This window comes from Triplophysa dalaica, chromosome 4, assembly GCF_015846415.1.
Source record: "Triplophysa dalaica isolate WHDGS20190420 chromosome 4, ASM1584641v1, whole genome shotgun sequence".
Lineage (NCBI taxonomy): Eukaryota > Metazoa > Chordata > Actinopteri > Cypriniformes > Nemacheilidae > Triplophysa > Triplophysa dalaica.
In genome coordinates this window covers 15,611,804-15,626,760 of record NC_079545.1, presented here as the reverse complement: position 1 = coordinate 15,626,760, position 14,957 = coordinate 15,611,804, and the positions used below count along the sequence as shown (strand labels likewise).

Below are 14,957 nucleotides of genomic sequence, written 5' to 3'. Positions count from 1 at the left end.
TGGCTTCATTCCCAGATATTCCCAGATTTGATTCACCCCCCACAACTTCATGTCTGCTTCTTGTTCTTCCTCTCTATTTCCTCCTCTTTTTTGTGGTCTCTGGAGCCTTTGTCTGGTGCCTTTCTCTTCTTTATCTGTATTGCTCTCTTCAGATTTGTCTATCAGTATCATTTGATTTGTTTACTGTCTCCTCCTCCTACGCTTTCTCTTTCCTCTTCCATTATCTCTTCACATTGTTCTGAACCCAAGTTGTTTTTCTCCATTTTGTTTCCTCTTAAAAATTATTGATCATCATTATTTTTTAAGAGATGTTGAGCAGAAAAAGTGAACAAATTAGATCTTATTCTAGTAAACTATATAATAAAGCTAGATTTTAATAAAAAGCTTGATCTGCGTTCTCAAGACAAATGTTAGAGCAAATTGTCACATGTATTTTGTTTTTTATTTTAAATGTTTTTATCACAGTATTTGACTGTATCTTAGCACTCTTGGTTTGTTTATGTATTAATAAAGTTCTGTATTTCTTAATTTTAATCTCTTGTTTTTTTTAATTTTACTGACATGATAACAGTATGCTCTTTTGGCCTTTGGGGCATGTTGTCACAAAAGATCAATATGTGCACAATGAACTGTACCCTATTTTTTTCCCTTTTCAATGAAAATTGAAATGATAAATTATTTAATCTCCTTTACTTGTCTCATTTGTTGTCTACTGCGTATAATTTTACTTCTTGTTTTAGTTCAAAATCTTAGTTTGTATTTAATAATACATGAAACATAAATCATGACATGTATAGATCAATATTTTGTCTTGTGTTTTTATGTGTAGTAGCCTACTATGGTTCTGGGGGAACGTGTCAAAACTGCTTATGACTAAAATCACATTACCTCTGATTAAAAATTTAGGAATTTAACACGACGCAGTATCACACAATGTCCACAAGTGGTCGCAATAGCCCCCCACACGTGCGCGCGCGCAAACACACACACACACACACACACACGCTTTACTGTAGCAGCCGGACATTGAGTGTAGAGGGCTGAATCAACTGGTGTTTTGAAGCTCAGGCTTAACTGTGCGTTTTCACAATTGAGACAAGAGAAATATCACGTCGATCGGTTTCTCGATTAGTAATCACCTCGTATATTCATCCAGCAGTCACATAAACAAAAGGAATAAGCTCATCTTTAAATGGTCGTAAGGAGGAAGGTAAGCGTGTTTATATCGCGTTATTTCGTCTCCCATAAGAGTCTGCGTGTGCACATTTTCTAACGCATTGAGGAGATAAAGCTTCCCTTATCGTGTAACGTTGATATGATATGATCGTGGATGTTTGATACATTGTGTCAGTGTGTTTGTGTATCAATGTAACGGGTGCACGCGGCGGCTCTTTAATCTACACTTGTTGCTTTAACTCATTGTGTCCCGTGCTTGACACTTAACCTGTTTATTAATAGATTTGTGTATATATTTTTTACTTCATTTCATTTTTCCTATATCCAAACAAAATGTGTTTAAAGTCTGCTTCACACATTCATTCTAATGTAGTGTTTACGCTGTTTAAATGGATAAAATGCAAATTCTAATGGATTTAATGTTTATAATGGGAATTCTATTGATTTTAATGGAAACTATGTTGCTTTCTGTGGACCTCTATACTGGTAATGTGTTTGGTTCTATTAGTGGGATGTTATCTGGTGGATGGGAATCAATAAAAAAACATTAAATCTTATCCTATATAAAAAAACTAAAAGACACCGCATAAAGACATTTTGTATTAAAGTGAAAAAGCTGATCGTTTATAATAACACTTGGTATGGTAAATAAAAGTTGAATTGTCTTTCAGCAAGGTAGAGAGAATAAAACCGTTATGAAGATACAAAACTTTACTTCACTCTATACTGCACAAAACTGTATCATTTATTACTGATGCTTCTATATGTGTGCAAGTTTTAGCCTACAATATATTTTCTAATATATTGTATACATTATAGTTCAATCAAGACAACCTTGCCAAACTGTCACTGTTTTTTAATATACTGTTACTTTATATATTATTGCACAATAATTATACCGTATTATTATTATTGCTTGGCTTTATATTTAGACTGTACTGTCTACTAGCTGAACATTTTAATTTTAAATTTGGTGCACTAATAATCTCTCTTTAGAAAGTATTCTGCAATGACATTTTGTATTGAACACAGATTTTTATTCATTGCAGGTTCCTGCAGAATGGCGACGTTAAACATTTGAGGAGTGAGAACAGGTGAGAACTAGTGTACATTCGTGTCAAGATCTTGAAACATTCTTCTGAGCGAGGATAAAAATAAGCAGCTACTTTTGGTTTAAGCAGTGGAAGTATTTTCTGAACCCCGCTGTGAAGTTTTGCATGTTTTTATATGTTTTCATAATATAGAATATGTATTCGTTTTCACTTCATTTAAATCTTTAAATAAGTGAATGATCTTTCTTTCAGAGTTTGGATGATGATTTTCATGTGTTTGCAGTTGGCATGTTGTTGGATCTCTCTGTGCATGCTGTGTGCTGTGTAACATTACATGCGTCCTGCATGCATCTCTGCTCGTGCTCATTCCAGCTGCATGTTTCCTGTCATCCATGAGTTCACATCTCCGTCACACCTTCCATTAACACCATCATGGACAAAATCTGTGATAACAATAATAACGCTAATGTTCTCTTCTCCAAGAAGGGTCTGACCAAACACACCTGCTGCAGGTCCCGACCCGGTTCGGGTCCCGATCTGTTGCGTGATGTGGAGCGCCTCCGAGCCGCGTTAAGCGTGGAGCACAGTCGTAACCAGCAGTCCTACCGGCGCTTCTCTCTGGAGCTGCGCAAGCAGCGCGAGGAGGCTCGGCAGGAGCGAGAACGAGCGCTGAGGGAGCTGACGTACCGTCTTGAGCAGCAGAAAGCGCTCGAGTTGTTGCGGCAGCAGGAAAGGTTGGGCCGCGAGCGAGCAGTGGAGGTCCGGCACCTGTTGCGCTGGCGGGGTCAAGAGAGGCAGAAACGGACCCAAGAGCTCCAGCATCAACTGGCTAATGAAATTACTGGGATCTGTAGTTCAAAGGTGTCCGCCAGGGAGTTTGGATGTAAAGGTAATGTGGCAACGTACCGTAAACTCGAGGAATTGTTGAAGATACTGTTTGCACAGGCAGATGGAAGGCAGGTTGCTATGCTTCAACGACTCCAGCAAGAAGTGGACTTAGAGAAGAGCTTCTTTCTGTGCCACCTGCTCGAAGCCCATGTTCGCCCTGTTTCGGAGGATAATGACGACCAAACAGGGTGTGTTATAAACCGAACCAGGCCGAGGTCAAAGAGCTGCGTGCACCTGCTTAGCAGCGTCCAAAGTCAACAAGAATCTTCAGGCAAAGGAAAGCTAGGTCTGTTTCGTTCTGGCTCCCTGTCCCAGACTCCTCCGAGTGCTTCTCCTCAGCTTTTGAAGAAGGACTCTGAAACGCCTCCTCTCAGTTCCTCTGCACCAGAAGAGGAATCATGTAAAGCAGATGTTTCAGGAGATAAACCTCAGCTATGTTCATCGGATGAAGAAAAGGACCTTCAGACTCCCAGCCTGTCGGAGAAGCAGAGGAGCTCGCCGTCCAGATGTTCAGAGGAAAATATGGATATGGTAAGACTTTTATTTTGTAGCATTTGACCAGACTTGGCTTAGGTGGAAAAATACACAAATGTTTGATCATGTCAACCCAGTTCATTGCGATGACAAATTTTGCCTGTTTGAGATCCACCCAGAAAATGTAAAAGGAGTTTTTTTTCTGCTAATGCACGGTTTCCCAAACTGAGGTTCGCGAACCCCTGGTGGTTCACGAGGGAGTTACAAGGGGTTTGTAAGGTACCAGTGCATATACAATTTTTTTTTAAATTAAAATAAATAAATGTTTTTGAAGATAAACATGCAAATGATCTTTAGAATTATAAAAAGATTTACTTTCTCGGGGCGTTCTTTAATTAAATGATTTTAAGTCAAAGGGGTTCAGCTGACAAAAAGTTTGAAAATCGTTTGCTAAGGAGTTCAGATATGAGATACAGAGGGAATGAGGCAGAAACACAGGCCTCCTCGTTTCTGGTCTCTTTGTGCTGACAGTGTGGTCCATGGAGCTTATGAATAATTCACATATGCCACAAAAAAGAACCCCCACAATTTCTGTGTACTGCCACAGCAATAAAAGACACATTAAACCATGAAATTCAAAACTGTTTTTATAAAACAGTTTGTGCTTCATAAAGGGAAAGACATCATATTTAGATGTGTTGATGTAGCATAGAAATATTCCATTTGTGAGCGTTTAGATGTTGTGATACTTAGGTTAATATTTAGGGATAGTTCACCAAAAATTGTCATAAATTATTTACTCATGACATTGAAATGAAAAATGTATGTGACTCTTTCTTCTGTGGAACAAAAAATATACTCTGAAAAATGTCTTAGTGGTTCAAAATATCTTCTTTTGTCCTCTGCACATGAATATAAGTCATACATGTTTGAAATGAAAATAAAAATCCTTTTTGCAGGCTTTTATTTGTTGTTTAAGCAAGACCTATATGGCTTTGCACACATGGATGTTGGATTCTGAGCTGCGCATGGAAAGGAAGTGTAATGATGTCATTGGCCATATTTTCCTATGATCTTTTTGTCCTGGAAGTGAATTTCAATGGCTCTAATGCTTAAGGAGTGTGTGTCTCGGATATCTGCATAAACAATGATGTCAGAAATGTTGAATAAGGTTCGAAAATATATATAACACAGCTTTTGCATGAAGTTGAATTTAGGAGAATTAACCAAACCTGCCAGTTTATTAATGCATGGTTTGTGAGAGAGATTGAATGATGGACTGTTTAAATGAGTTGGAGGTTAATGTAGACGTTTAATGGAACACAAATCTATCAGAGCGACTGCAGAAGAAACGGCACAGTTGGATCACATTAGATGAGATTAGATCATCTCACTCACTAATGTCTCTGATGGCAGCTCTTGATTTTATCATTAAAGTGTGCACTTCTAAATGTATCGTTTTGTGAAGTGTAGTACTGTGTGTGTGTGTGTTATTGATGAGGAGTGGGGGTTCTGTGTGTCGCATAACTGGGTCACCCCCTCCATCCTTATTCTTTGGGGTTACATTCTGCATTATTAATATTAGTTTGAGATCAGATCAAACATCAGTCGCTGTCACATGTCTTTACACGACAAAGATCAGATGGATCATTCATGTGGTTTTGTGCTTTCTGTGGCTAGAGATGATAAATCGTCTGTCTGGTTGTGCAGCGCGGTAGTGCAAGAATCAATTTTGAGAATTTTGTGAATGTTGTGCAGGTTTCAGTTTGTGTTTGAAAGGAGTTCGACCAAAAATATTTTTTTTAATAAATAACTAATAAAGTTTTGGCCTTTGTAGAATGTTTATCATTCTGTTGTGGGTTTTTTGCTGGTGTTTTTACAGTTTCTGTAAAAATATTCACTGTAGTTTGGATACAATTTCTGGTTTTGAATATGTCTCTGGTTTTGGCTTCTTCCTCTGATTGAATCTTTCTAACAGACCCATAAATGGATTGCTGGCTTTTGTGAAGTCATGGACGTTTGTGTGGTGCTCAAAACATCAAATGAATTCTCCACAGCTCTGGGATAAAAGACCAGTGGAAAGAACAAGAAACTCTTTCTGCTCTTTTATCAAATGCTTTTTAGTTCACATGATGTTTCATTTTACAGGCTGTACAAATGCGTTAATGTTAAACATGTAAATATTGTTATAGTACCATTCTGTCAAGTGTGTGTGTACGCATGCGCGTGTGTGTTATGAGTGTTGTGTGACTATTTGAAGTGCAAATAGAATAAGATCTGTATATTTGTGCGTGTAGGGGTTATTGTTTGTGTTTTGAGTGTTTTTGAGTTTGTGTGTTATAAGTTTTGAGTGCGTGTTCGTTTTGTGTCTGACACACAAAAACAGCAGCACTTGGTAAAGTGTAGAAAAAAATAAGATATCTCATCTGTGTGCTGTTGTTTATATGACAAAATTACCTTTAACCTGTACTTTTAGAACTGTTTCCTTTTATAAATTGTTGAGAAGTTACTATTGCCATGTTTTTCAGATGAGGGTTTTGCTTTCGCAGTGTCTAGTCAAGCAGATGTTAATGTTGGACGCTGCTGCGTTGGCATGAAAACAGTGAACATGATCTCAATTATGTTGGGTCGGCGATAAAATCTAAATCTTCTATCACGATAGATGCAATTTTATCTTCTAACAATACATCACAATATACCAACTTTTATATGAAAACACATAAATAAATATGAACATACTGTTTAGTCTGAGTTAATGTTTTAATGTTCCTACCTTACTTATTAGAAAAAACAGAAAAATCTTATGCATGTCTGTACTTCAGGTGACTGTACAGCAGCCCTCTGGTGCAACACTAATAATAATTTCCCTCATATTGTATTATTGAATAAAGCATTTGAGCAGACATCAGTGCATTAAACCCCACTGAATACAAACTGGTCATAAGTAATGAAGCAGCCAGCAGTGTGGCAACCGTCCCGTGAAATTGTGTCTCTTTGTATGAAGACCTGCCGTCTAATGAGATGTTAATGGACCTTGTGTTTTACCTAAGACAGCTGTCTCACACACACACACGCAAGGGGGGTGTTCATTGACTTCAAGTTATTCTCAACGGGAGGGTTACACTCTATCTGTGTGTGTTTGCTCAGTGGAAAGGCAATTAGAGACGCCTTTTTTCCATGAGAGAGTTTGCCAGTTCAGCCCCACAGAGATGGGCAGAATTACAAGATAATTTTATTTGAAAACCACCGAGAGTTTGTCAGTTTCAGTGGGTGATATTTAGTCAACATGTATTCCCAAGCCATTCAACTTCCATATTGTGATATTTTTTTGGAGAGCGAAACAGTAAGGAAGCAGATGGGTGATGTTTTTTCATTCGATCTTAATTTGAAGGGCTTTTGGGTGACAGAATAAAGACAAAAGCCCTCCTGAAACTCAAGCACACACTTTTGTTCAGGATGTGTAGACTGAAGGTCAAGTTTATCCTCCAAAGCATCCTCACGTGTCTCTATGGTAACACATCTTTTTTCATAATTCTTTTGCCCTTTTTTTGTAAAACAATGTGCATTAATGAATCGTGCAGGAACGTCTGTTAAGATTTTAAACGGGGTCCATTTTAGTGTCATTTTGGTTGCATCAAAACATGTGAATTGAATTTGGTATTGGAGAAGCCCTGTATGGCAGGTTGTGCTGTTTATGTGTCTTCAATTCCACATTCCAGATCGCAGGCATCATCTCCTGCTTTGTCTTTTCATGCTTATATCACAGAAAGCGCGCATGGCTTTCATACGGTCGCTTTCCGTTGCGTGGCGCTGCCTCGCTTGATGATCAATAGAGAGACATCATTCCAGCGTCATCTCTATGGCAACCGTCCTGATCTGCAGCCGGGATTGGCTCTTTCCCAGAGCCTGCGTGAATGTGATAGGAGGACCCAGCCCCCTCCTCTCATCACAAACACTCTTTCTCGCTCTCCTTCTCCTCATCTTTATGTTGTTATCACACCAAACACACGTTCCAGAGCCAGCGTGACCGCTGATGCAGCGTGGGATCATTTGCTGTCGTATTCCTTCACGATCGAGCAGAGGAGGTGATAAGGATGGAAGACTGGTGCAATGAGCCGAGCGCAAATCCGGTCTATAGAGAGAAATTAAAGAGACCTGTTTTAGAATAAGACGTCAATGTCTTGGCTTTAAACTCTTGTCTGTTCATGGCTGTGTCACATGGATGTCTGGCTGCTGACTCTTCTGTAACGGCAGCAGCGGAAGGTTGAGGAGACGTTACTGCATCACATGGGGTGGGATACATGTCTTGATGTGACTGAATATCATCAGAACATCATCTGTCAACCTCTCTGTGTCTCGGACTGTACCATGCCAGATTTTCGTTTAGTTTTGGAGATGATGTTTTATAAGACATAGACAGCAATGTTTCTGTCTTTTGTGAAATGCTACATTTGGAGGATGTTTTTTTATTGAGACTTGAGGTAATGTGGACGTCTTATTTCTGGACTGTGTCTTTAAGAATTGGCAACAGCTGTGCTGCCGTTTCGTATTGCGTCTTTGCTTTTTTACTTGCACAGATGAATCTCTGTTTTGTGGCTTTCTGATCTATTTGTGTGGCGAGGAAGATTTTTACACGGCTAAGTGAACTTATTTTTACCCTAATGTCAGTCCTGCTTCCTTAGTCGGGAATATATACTTGAACTTGTGTTATGCATGACCTGTGCACTAGGCCAGATCACCCCGAGCCCACACAGAATGGTTCCCCTACACCGGACACAGAGATGAGTAATGGTGATCCCGGATCTCCAGCTGGGCCTGGGCATCCGGACAGAGAAAATCCATCGGAGAGACCAGAAACTCTAAGTGTGACAAACCTAGGATCTTCTTCGATGAATGGAAATAGCATGACGGTGCCGGCCACCTTGCTGGGAAAACGTCATCATTCTCTGTACGAGGGTCTTAATGGATGCGAAGCAAGAGGCTTTGGAAAGGTACAGTATTTCTGTCGTGTTAACCCTCATTCATTCCAAACGTGTATGACTTTCTGTCTCCTGTGGAACACAAAAGAAGATATTTTGAAGAATGTTGGTAACCAACCAACACTAACCCCCATTGACTTTTATTGTGTTGACACAAAACCACTGAGACTTTTCTCTAAATATCTTTTTGTGGGTCACAGAGATGTACAACATGAGAGGCTGTAAAGTTTTGTTTAGATTATAATATGACAGCGGCTAAATTCAGACGAAGTGAGTGACCTCAACCCACATTCCCCGCTGCAGATTAAATGTAGGACAGTGCGGGATTCATTCCGTGGGGCCTCATTGAGAATCAATAACTGCTGCGGATTCACTTGTTTCTGTTAAAGACCTGATCACGATGAAGGTGTGAGCGATGGGTGGATAATGCATCCCTGTTGTAATGACATCATTTCCTGTTTCATCAGATTTACTGTATGGCTCAGGTAATTGGCTCATGTAAAACGTGGATGTGGTGCTGATCATCCATTGGCAAAGATGTCGGTGCACTGTTGAATGCACACATTTTTCTCCAGGTATTCTAGAGAACATTACTGAGTTTGTCTGTAGATTTTCAGTACCTAAATTTTGGTAAATCTTGTGTGTAATATGAAGCACTGATTAAAATTCTAGGTAAGATTGGATCAGTATGTGGATTTGAAAATCTATTCACTGAAAATCTTGACTAGTTTGGACTAGGACTGTGACGATATCAGATTTTTATCACTTCATGGTTATCGTTCCCTAAAGAATTCCCATTAACGATATTATCATATGTATATTTGTTAAGAAGTAAAAAAAATATGTTGTCAGTTAAATTCAACCTTATTTGTTTTGTATTTTCTTATTTTTTGCCAACATATCGCACTTAAAATTTGTGTGTAAGGAGTAGAAAGAGAGTTTGTAAACATTGTGGTTCCTAAAGTGATACTTCACCTTCAAGTTATTCCAAATCTGTATCATTTTCTTTGTTTTGCTGAACACAGAGAAAGATTTTTGTAAGAGTGCTTATAACCAGTTAGATTTTGCCCCCAGTAGACTCCCATGTAGGAAAATATATAATGGTGGTCAAAAGTGCCCCAGAACTGTTTGCTGTCCAAAATTCTTCAAAATATCATCTTTTGAGTTCAACATAACATAACAAAATAATTATTAAGTATATTTTCCTACTTAAGGACTCAATGGGGGCAAGATCTTTCAAGATATAAGCATTCTTCCAAATATCTTACTCTGTGTTCATCAGAACAAAGAAATTTAAACAGATTTGGAACAACTCGAAGTTGAGTAAATGATGACAGAATTTCCATTTTTGGGTGAAGTATCACTTTAAAGAAAATATTTAATCTGGTGTGTAATTACTTAAGATATTTTCATATATATATAAATAACAAGACATTTTTGTTTTGATATCGCGGTTAATACCGATACTGGTATATTGTGACATCCCTGGTTTATGAGAACACAAAGCGTTTGGCATCATTGATGTTAATTTGTGTAGGTTGTAGGAAATTCTCATTTTGTTAGATTTGTAACGAAATGTGGGTGAGTGTATTCAGATTTTGAGTGTAATTTTAATATTCATAATTCTAAGGGAATCAGAGTATGAAGTCTAGCTACAGGGCCAAAAACCAGGATTGAGGGATGAAGGGGGATATTTGGACATGAAGAATTGCGATGGTAAGAGAGGGCGGATAGGGGGCTTTTTGAGAAATGCTCCCATGGGATTCTGGAAATAGGGATGGATGAATAGAAAGATGGATTTTGGCTCATGCATGATGGAATTCATGGCAGGCGTGTGGCGTCCTTATATCGGCTGACCCCTTGCTCATGACTTCCCTTTCAAATCAAAAACGCAGCCCTGCCGGGTCAGCCAGAGTTCAGACACTGTCTGATATTTAAATGCATTTTTAGAGGACGTCCAAATCATCCAAAGGACATGCCAGCACTTATATTCTGGTGTTACACCTTCTGTTGTTCTCATTGATGGGGGTTCTGTGTAAGAGTGGTTGTGGAGTATATGGTCCTTTCTGAACATCATTGATGTCTGTTCTTATAGCAGCTCGGAACACAGCAGCGTGAGCTGATACCGTGTTTTTCTGTCTTTATTCTCTTTTTTAATCACTTGACTTAGATAATTGTGTTTTCTTCAGGAAATCTTGGGTTGCTCATCTCCACAAAGACAAGAAACAAATCCTCTCCATCCATATGTCTTGTATGTTTGTGTTTTGAGTGTTTTGAAGCCTTATGATGGATTAGGAACAGATTTAAGTACTTGGTTCTGCGTCTTTCTTTCTTTCTTTCTCTCTCTCTCTCTCTCTCTCTCTCGATCGCTCTTTCTGCCAGAAGATCTTTAGCAGTGTTTCAGGGTCCGGACGGGGTCTTAAAATGATGAATTAGGGATTGTTCTCTCGAGCTGTGAGCTCTGCAGGGGCACGAGACACAGCGTGGGGTGTGTGTGAATTCTTATAAGCATTAGCAAGTGTAATAATGAGCTTTTGCATTATTGAGCTGTATGAGCTGTGTCGTCTGTCTGTAGGTCACATGACTAAAGATGCCTTTTCCCACTAGATTCAGGTTTATCATAGTGTGGAAACAGAGCAGAGATATGTGGCCATGTCTTGCTTCTTTTTCAAAAATTCTTGTAAACAGCATTATTTGTGTGTGGCTACGTCTTTAATTTATAGTGAAACGTGGTTCTGTTAGATTTGAAAAAGCTTTGAAGTGTATTTGACCAGTTTTGATGTAACGCCTCAGGCCATGCGTAAATAGACCGCTCTCTTTCTTTCTCCTCTTCACCTCATGACTATAATATTTTGTCCCTCATAAACATGAAGTCTTTAAAGGAGTCCTTCTACGATGTCTTTGTCTTTCCTTGTAAGATGGCCAGAAACAAGCTTTAGCAGCTAGAATCACAAGAATCTTTAGCACTTTAAATCTTGAAGTGTGGTATTAACCAGCATTTTTGATTGAAATCTAGCATTTGGAAATCTTTATATTTACTGCAGGAGTGTGCTTGGGGCCATACGAAGGGACGTTTCAGTACATGACTGTAACCCGTAGTCTCGATCCAGAACAGCCATTGTCAGTTATGTTAGTGTTTCTACAATAGTGTGAAAATCACCCCTGTTGTATGCTTAAAACAATTTCAACAGAGCTAAAACTAAATGAGCTATATATTTTTTAGCTGTTACGAAAGATTACTAAGGTCAGAACAGAAGGAAGTCTTTGACATCACGAGCGATCGTTGTTATCTGATTACTAAAGTCCTGAACTGAAATACACCTATGGGAGCTGTGTGCGCGTGTGTGTCTGTGTGTGTGTATTGATCTGGATTTTCATTTCACGCTGGGAATCTCCTGGAGCTCTTGGAGTAGATTGATTTCAACTTTCCCAAAAACGCAGTTGTTGTTTTTTTAAATTCTCTTTCTTTTTTTTGCCACAAACGATTTTATAGCAGTTTAAAGCAAGCATCCCCTGCTTTCCTTCACCATTATCTGTATATTCACTCGGCAGCTGTCATGTTCTTCAGATTTGATGGATTCGGATCAGGACTGAATCAATGATATGTTTGACTGTGTTGGTTTTGAATTGTGTTAAAGGACATATTAGGATAAAAATTGACATTTCCTTAATACATGTACAAATATTACTGTTCTTTAAAAGTGAATATGAACTGGTTTTCTTTACAGTATTTGAGGTCTGAAAAAATACAGAGCATCTTTTCTGTTATTTTGACCTGTTTCTCCAGTTTTTATTTTCAGCGGATATATTCAGATATAACAGAATATTTTAAATTGAAATTTTGTAAAAAAAAGATTGTAAGTAGTTTGCAGAATGAAACAAAAATGAAAACTAGTAAAATAGTACATTTTTAAATCAGAAAAACTTGAAATGCTCTCTAAATTCTTTCCACGGCTATATATAGACAGGCTGAATGTGGTCACCTTAATTCAGGATGGATAGTACACAGATTCCCAGGAGGTACTTAGTATTAGTTGATATTATAAAGATGTTCTCCTGTTTGTTGTTTTGATGTTTTTCATGTATCTGATGCGACTGGTTTACTGCAGCGCTCTGAGAAACTGCAGTGACCCACATTTCTCTGCATGACACTCGCAAGACAAGTGGAGCGATGCTTCAAAACTCTGCTTTCATCCAGGTGTGTGTGTGACTCTGTGTGGTATTTTTATTCTCTGTTGTTCCACTGCCCGGTCAGTCGTGCTTCATGCTGTTACAGATACGCAGCCTGGCTGTAAGTCATCAAAGCTCAGCAGGTTTTACCGCTTCTCTCACTTCCACACACACACATGCTCAGTCATCAGACAACCCCAAAAACATTGCCCCCCTCCATCCCGCATAAAAAGGGCTTTTACATTTTGGGAAGTGAACTGTCAGACCAGTCGACTGCATCCTCTCCCCGTTTGGGAACGCATTGGATGAGTTTTGAAGGAAAATTTCCATAACTTTGATTAGGACTCCAAACGTTTCCCCGAATGCTTTAAAAGCCCACAGAGCACAACAAAGAGAATTCTGATGAGTCAGAGTGAATCTCATGGGAAATGTCTGGCTCATAGTTTACCTCATATTTGAAAGAAATAAAGGCAATAGGAAGTTGTGTTGTGTGGGGAAAGGAAGCCAGATTTAAGGATAACTAAGAACTACCGGTATTAGGATCCTTCCAAATTTTCCAAACTTTATTCTATTTTATGTTTTAATTAAGTACTTTATTTTTGACTCTGAGAACCACAATTCTTTATTTTTATTGAATACAGTATTACATTGTAGTAATAAGGATTTTTTTAAGTTATAGTAATGAGAATCTGTAAGGGTGTTATAAAGTAAGTTAAAATGAACTGGTTTGTTTTGTCCGTTTGTATAAAAGCTTCGGCTAAATAACTAAATGTCAATGTAATTTTGTCATGAAAATAATGTCAAAATGCAATAAATAAATAAGACATTTTTAAGTATCCTAAATAAACCTCAATTTTGACTTTTTCTTAATATTTCAATATTGAAAGAGTTTATTGCAAAACACAGATAACTATTTTTTTGTTATTATTAGTTAATCAAAACAACCCAAATGCATTTTGATTGATTTAACTTGGAACACACAATAAAAAAACATGATTTTTGAGTTACGTTATGATGTTTTTATTGTGTTAGTTAGCTGTATTTTTTTATAATGGCTTAAATCAAAACAAACCAACTTCAGTTTGATGCAGTTTTTTACTTTTTGAGTGACTGAGAAGAAGTTATTGTGATCAGTTATTGTGATCAAAACATAATCTAACAGACTAAAGGAAATCATGCGAGAGAGATTGAAAGTAATCTATCCAGTGTCAGTGAGGGGTGTAGTAGTCGGTGATACCCTAACTGTGGGGGCAGCTCTGATACACACACAAACTCATTATACGCTATTTAAGCTCTTCTCATTTATGAAAAATTCACACAGCTTAATTCTTTTCAAGAGAGATCAAAGAGCTTGTAGCATTATTTATTTATTTACACGGCACCTCAGAATGCAGCGTATGCATATTAAAGATGCCTCGCTGTGCTGTATATATCCCTCAATGATCTCTGTCTCTCTCTCACTCTTTTTGTCTCTCTCACTCTTCCCTGTCGTTTGTTTACCGTGCAGTGAATCCAGGCAGCTGAAATGTTAAAAATAATCTTTTTTGTAGGGCAACACACTGGATCGTGTGAAACACTTTGAACATCACAGCGATAAGAAATTGTGTTCAACGTGTGTTTCTGGAAACATCCACACTGCAGATAAATGCTTTTGTCAGTCTTTCTGAATGATTGATATATGTTGTCCATGCTGTTATTTATATGAACTACTAACATTTGTGGTTCTTACAGCTGTGAGATGCCAAAACATCTCTGAACGTGAACTCTCTTTGAAGTCTTGTGCGGGTCATGGGCACAGCTTCTGAATGCAGATCGTTTTCTTTGTGAAGCTTATTTTCCCATCAGGCCGTCAGTCACTGTTGATGTATTTAATGGGTGTGTCCATCTGTATTTTTGTTTGAATGGTTCACGAGGGATTACTTGAGACCTGAGGACCTTCACCACAAAGACTGATGATGTCAAGAAGAGAAACCATATCTCACCATGCAAAACACCTTTAGCTGATGTTCAGATCAGATTGTAGGGCAAATCAGGTTGGCAATTGTTCTTCAAAGAAGATGAACTCTTTGAGCAGTTGTGCTTTTGTACAGTAGTCAACAAGGAAACGGTGTTTTAAATTGCATTCACACAATAGTTTTTTATGGGGTGTCTGTGTCTAGTTTATTTAGAATATTGTGAAGCTGAATTTATGATCATTTGAATCAGAAGAACTTGTAGT

General features: G+C 38.2%; 1 protein-coding gene across 2 annotated transcripts in view; it reads left to right on the top strand.

Moving 5' to 3' along the window:
- The first annotated feature begins 1,045 nt into the window (after positions 1–1,045).
- LOC130419366 (RIMS-binding protein 2) overlaps positions 1,046–14,957 on the top strand; it is a 63,981-nt gene continuing 50,069 nt past the window's right edge. Inside the window, exons 1-3 of one of the 2 annotated variants that reach the window (XM_056746041.1) lie at positions 1,046–1,210; positions 2,226–2,270; positions 2,512–3,647. In XM_056746041.1, the coding sequence (XP_056602019.1) occupies positions 2,661–3,647 (987 nt within the window). In that variant the 5' untranslated portion in view covers positions 1,046–1,210; positions 2,226–2,270; positions 2,512–2,660. Of the gene's footprint in view, positions 1,211–2,225; positions 2,271–2,511; positions 3,648–7,602; positions 8,582–14,957 lie in introns of those variants that run through there. The other variant, XM_056746042.1, reaches the window with a different exon arrangement.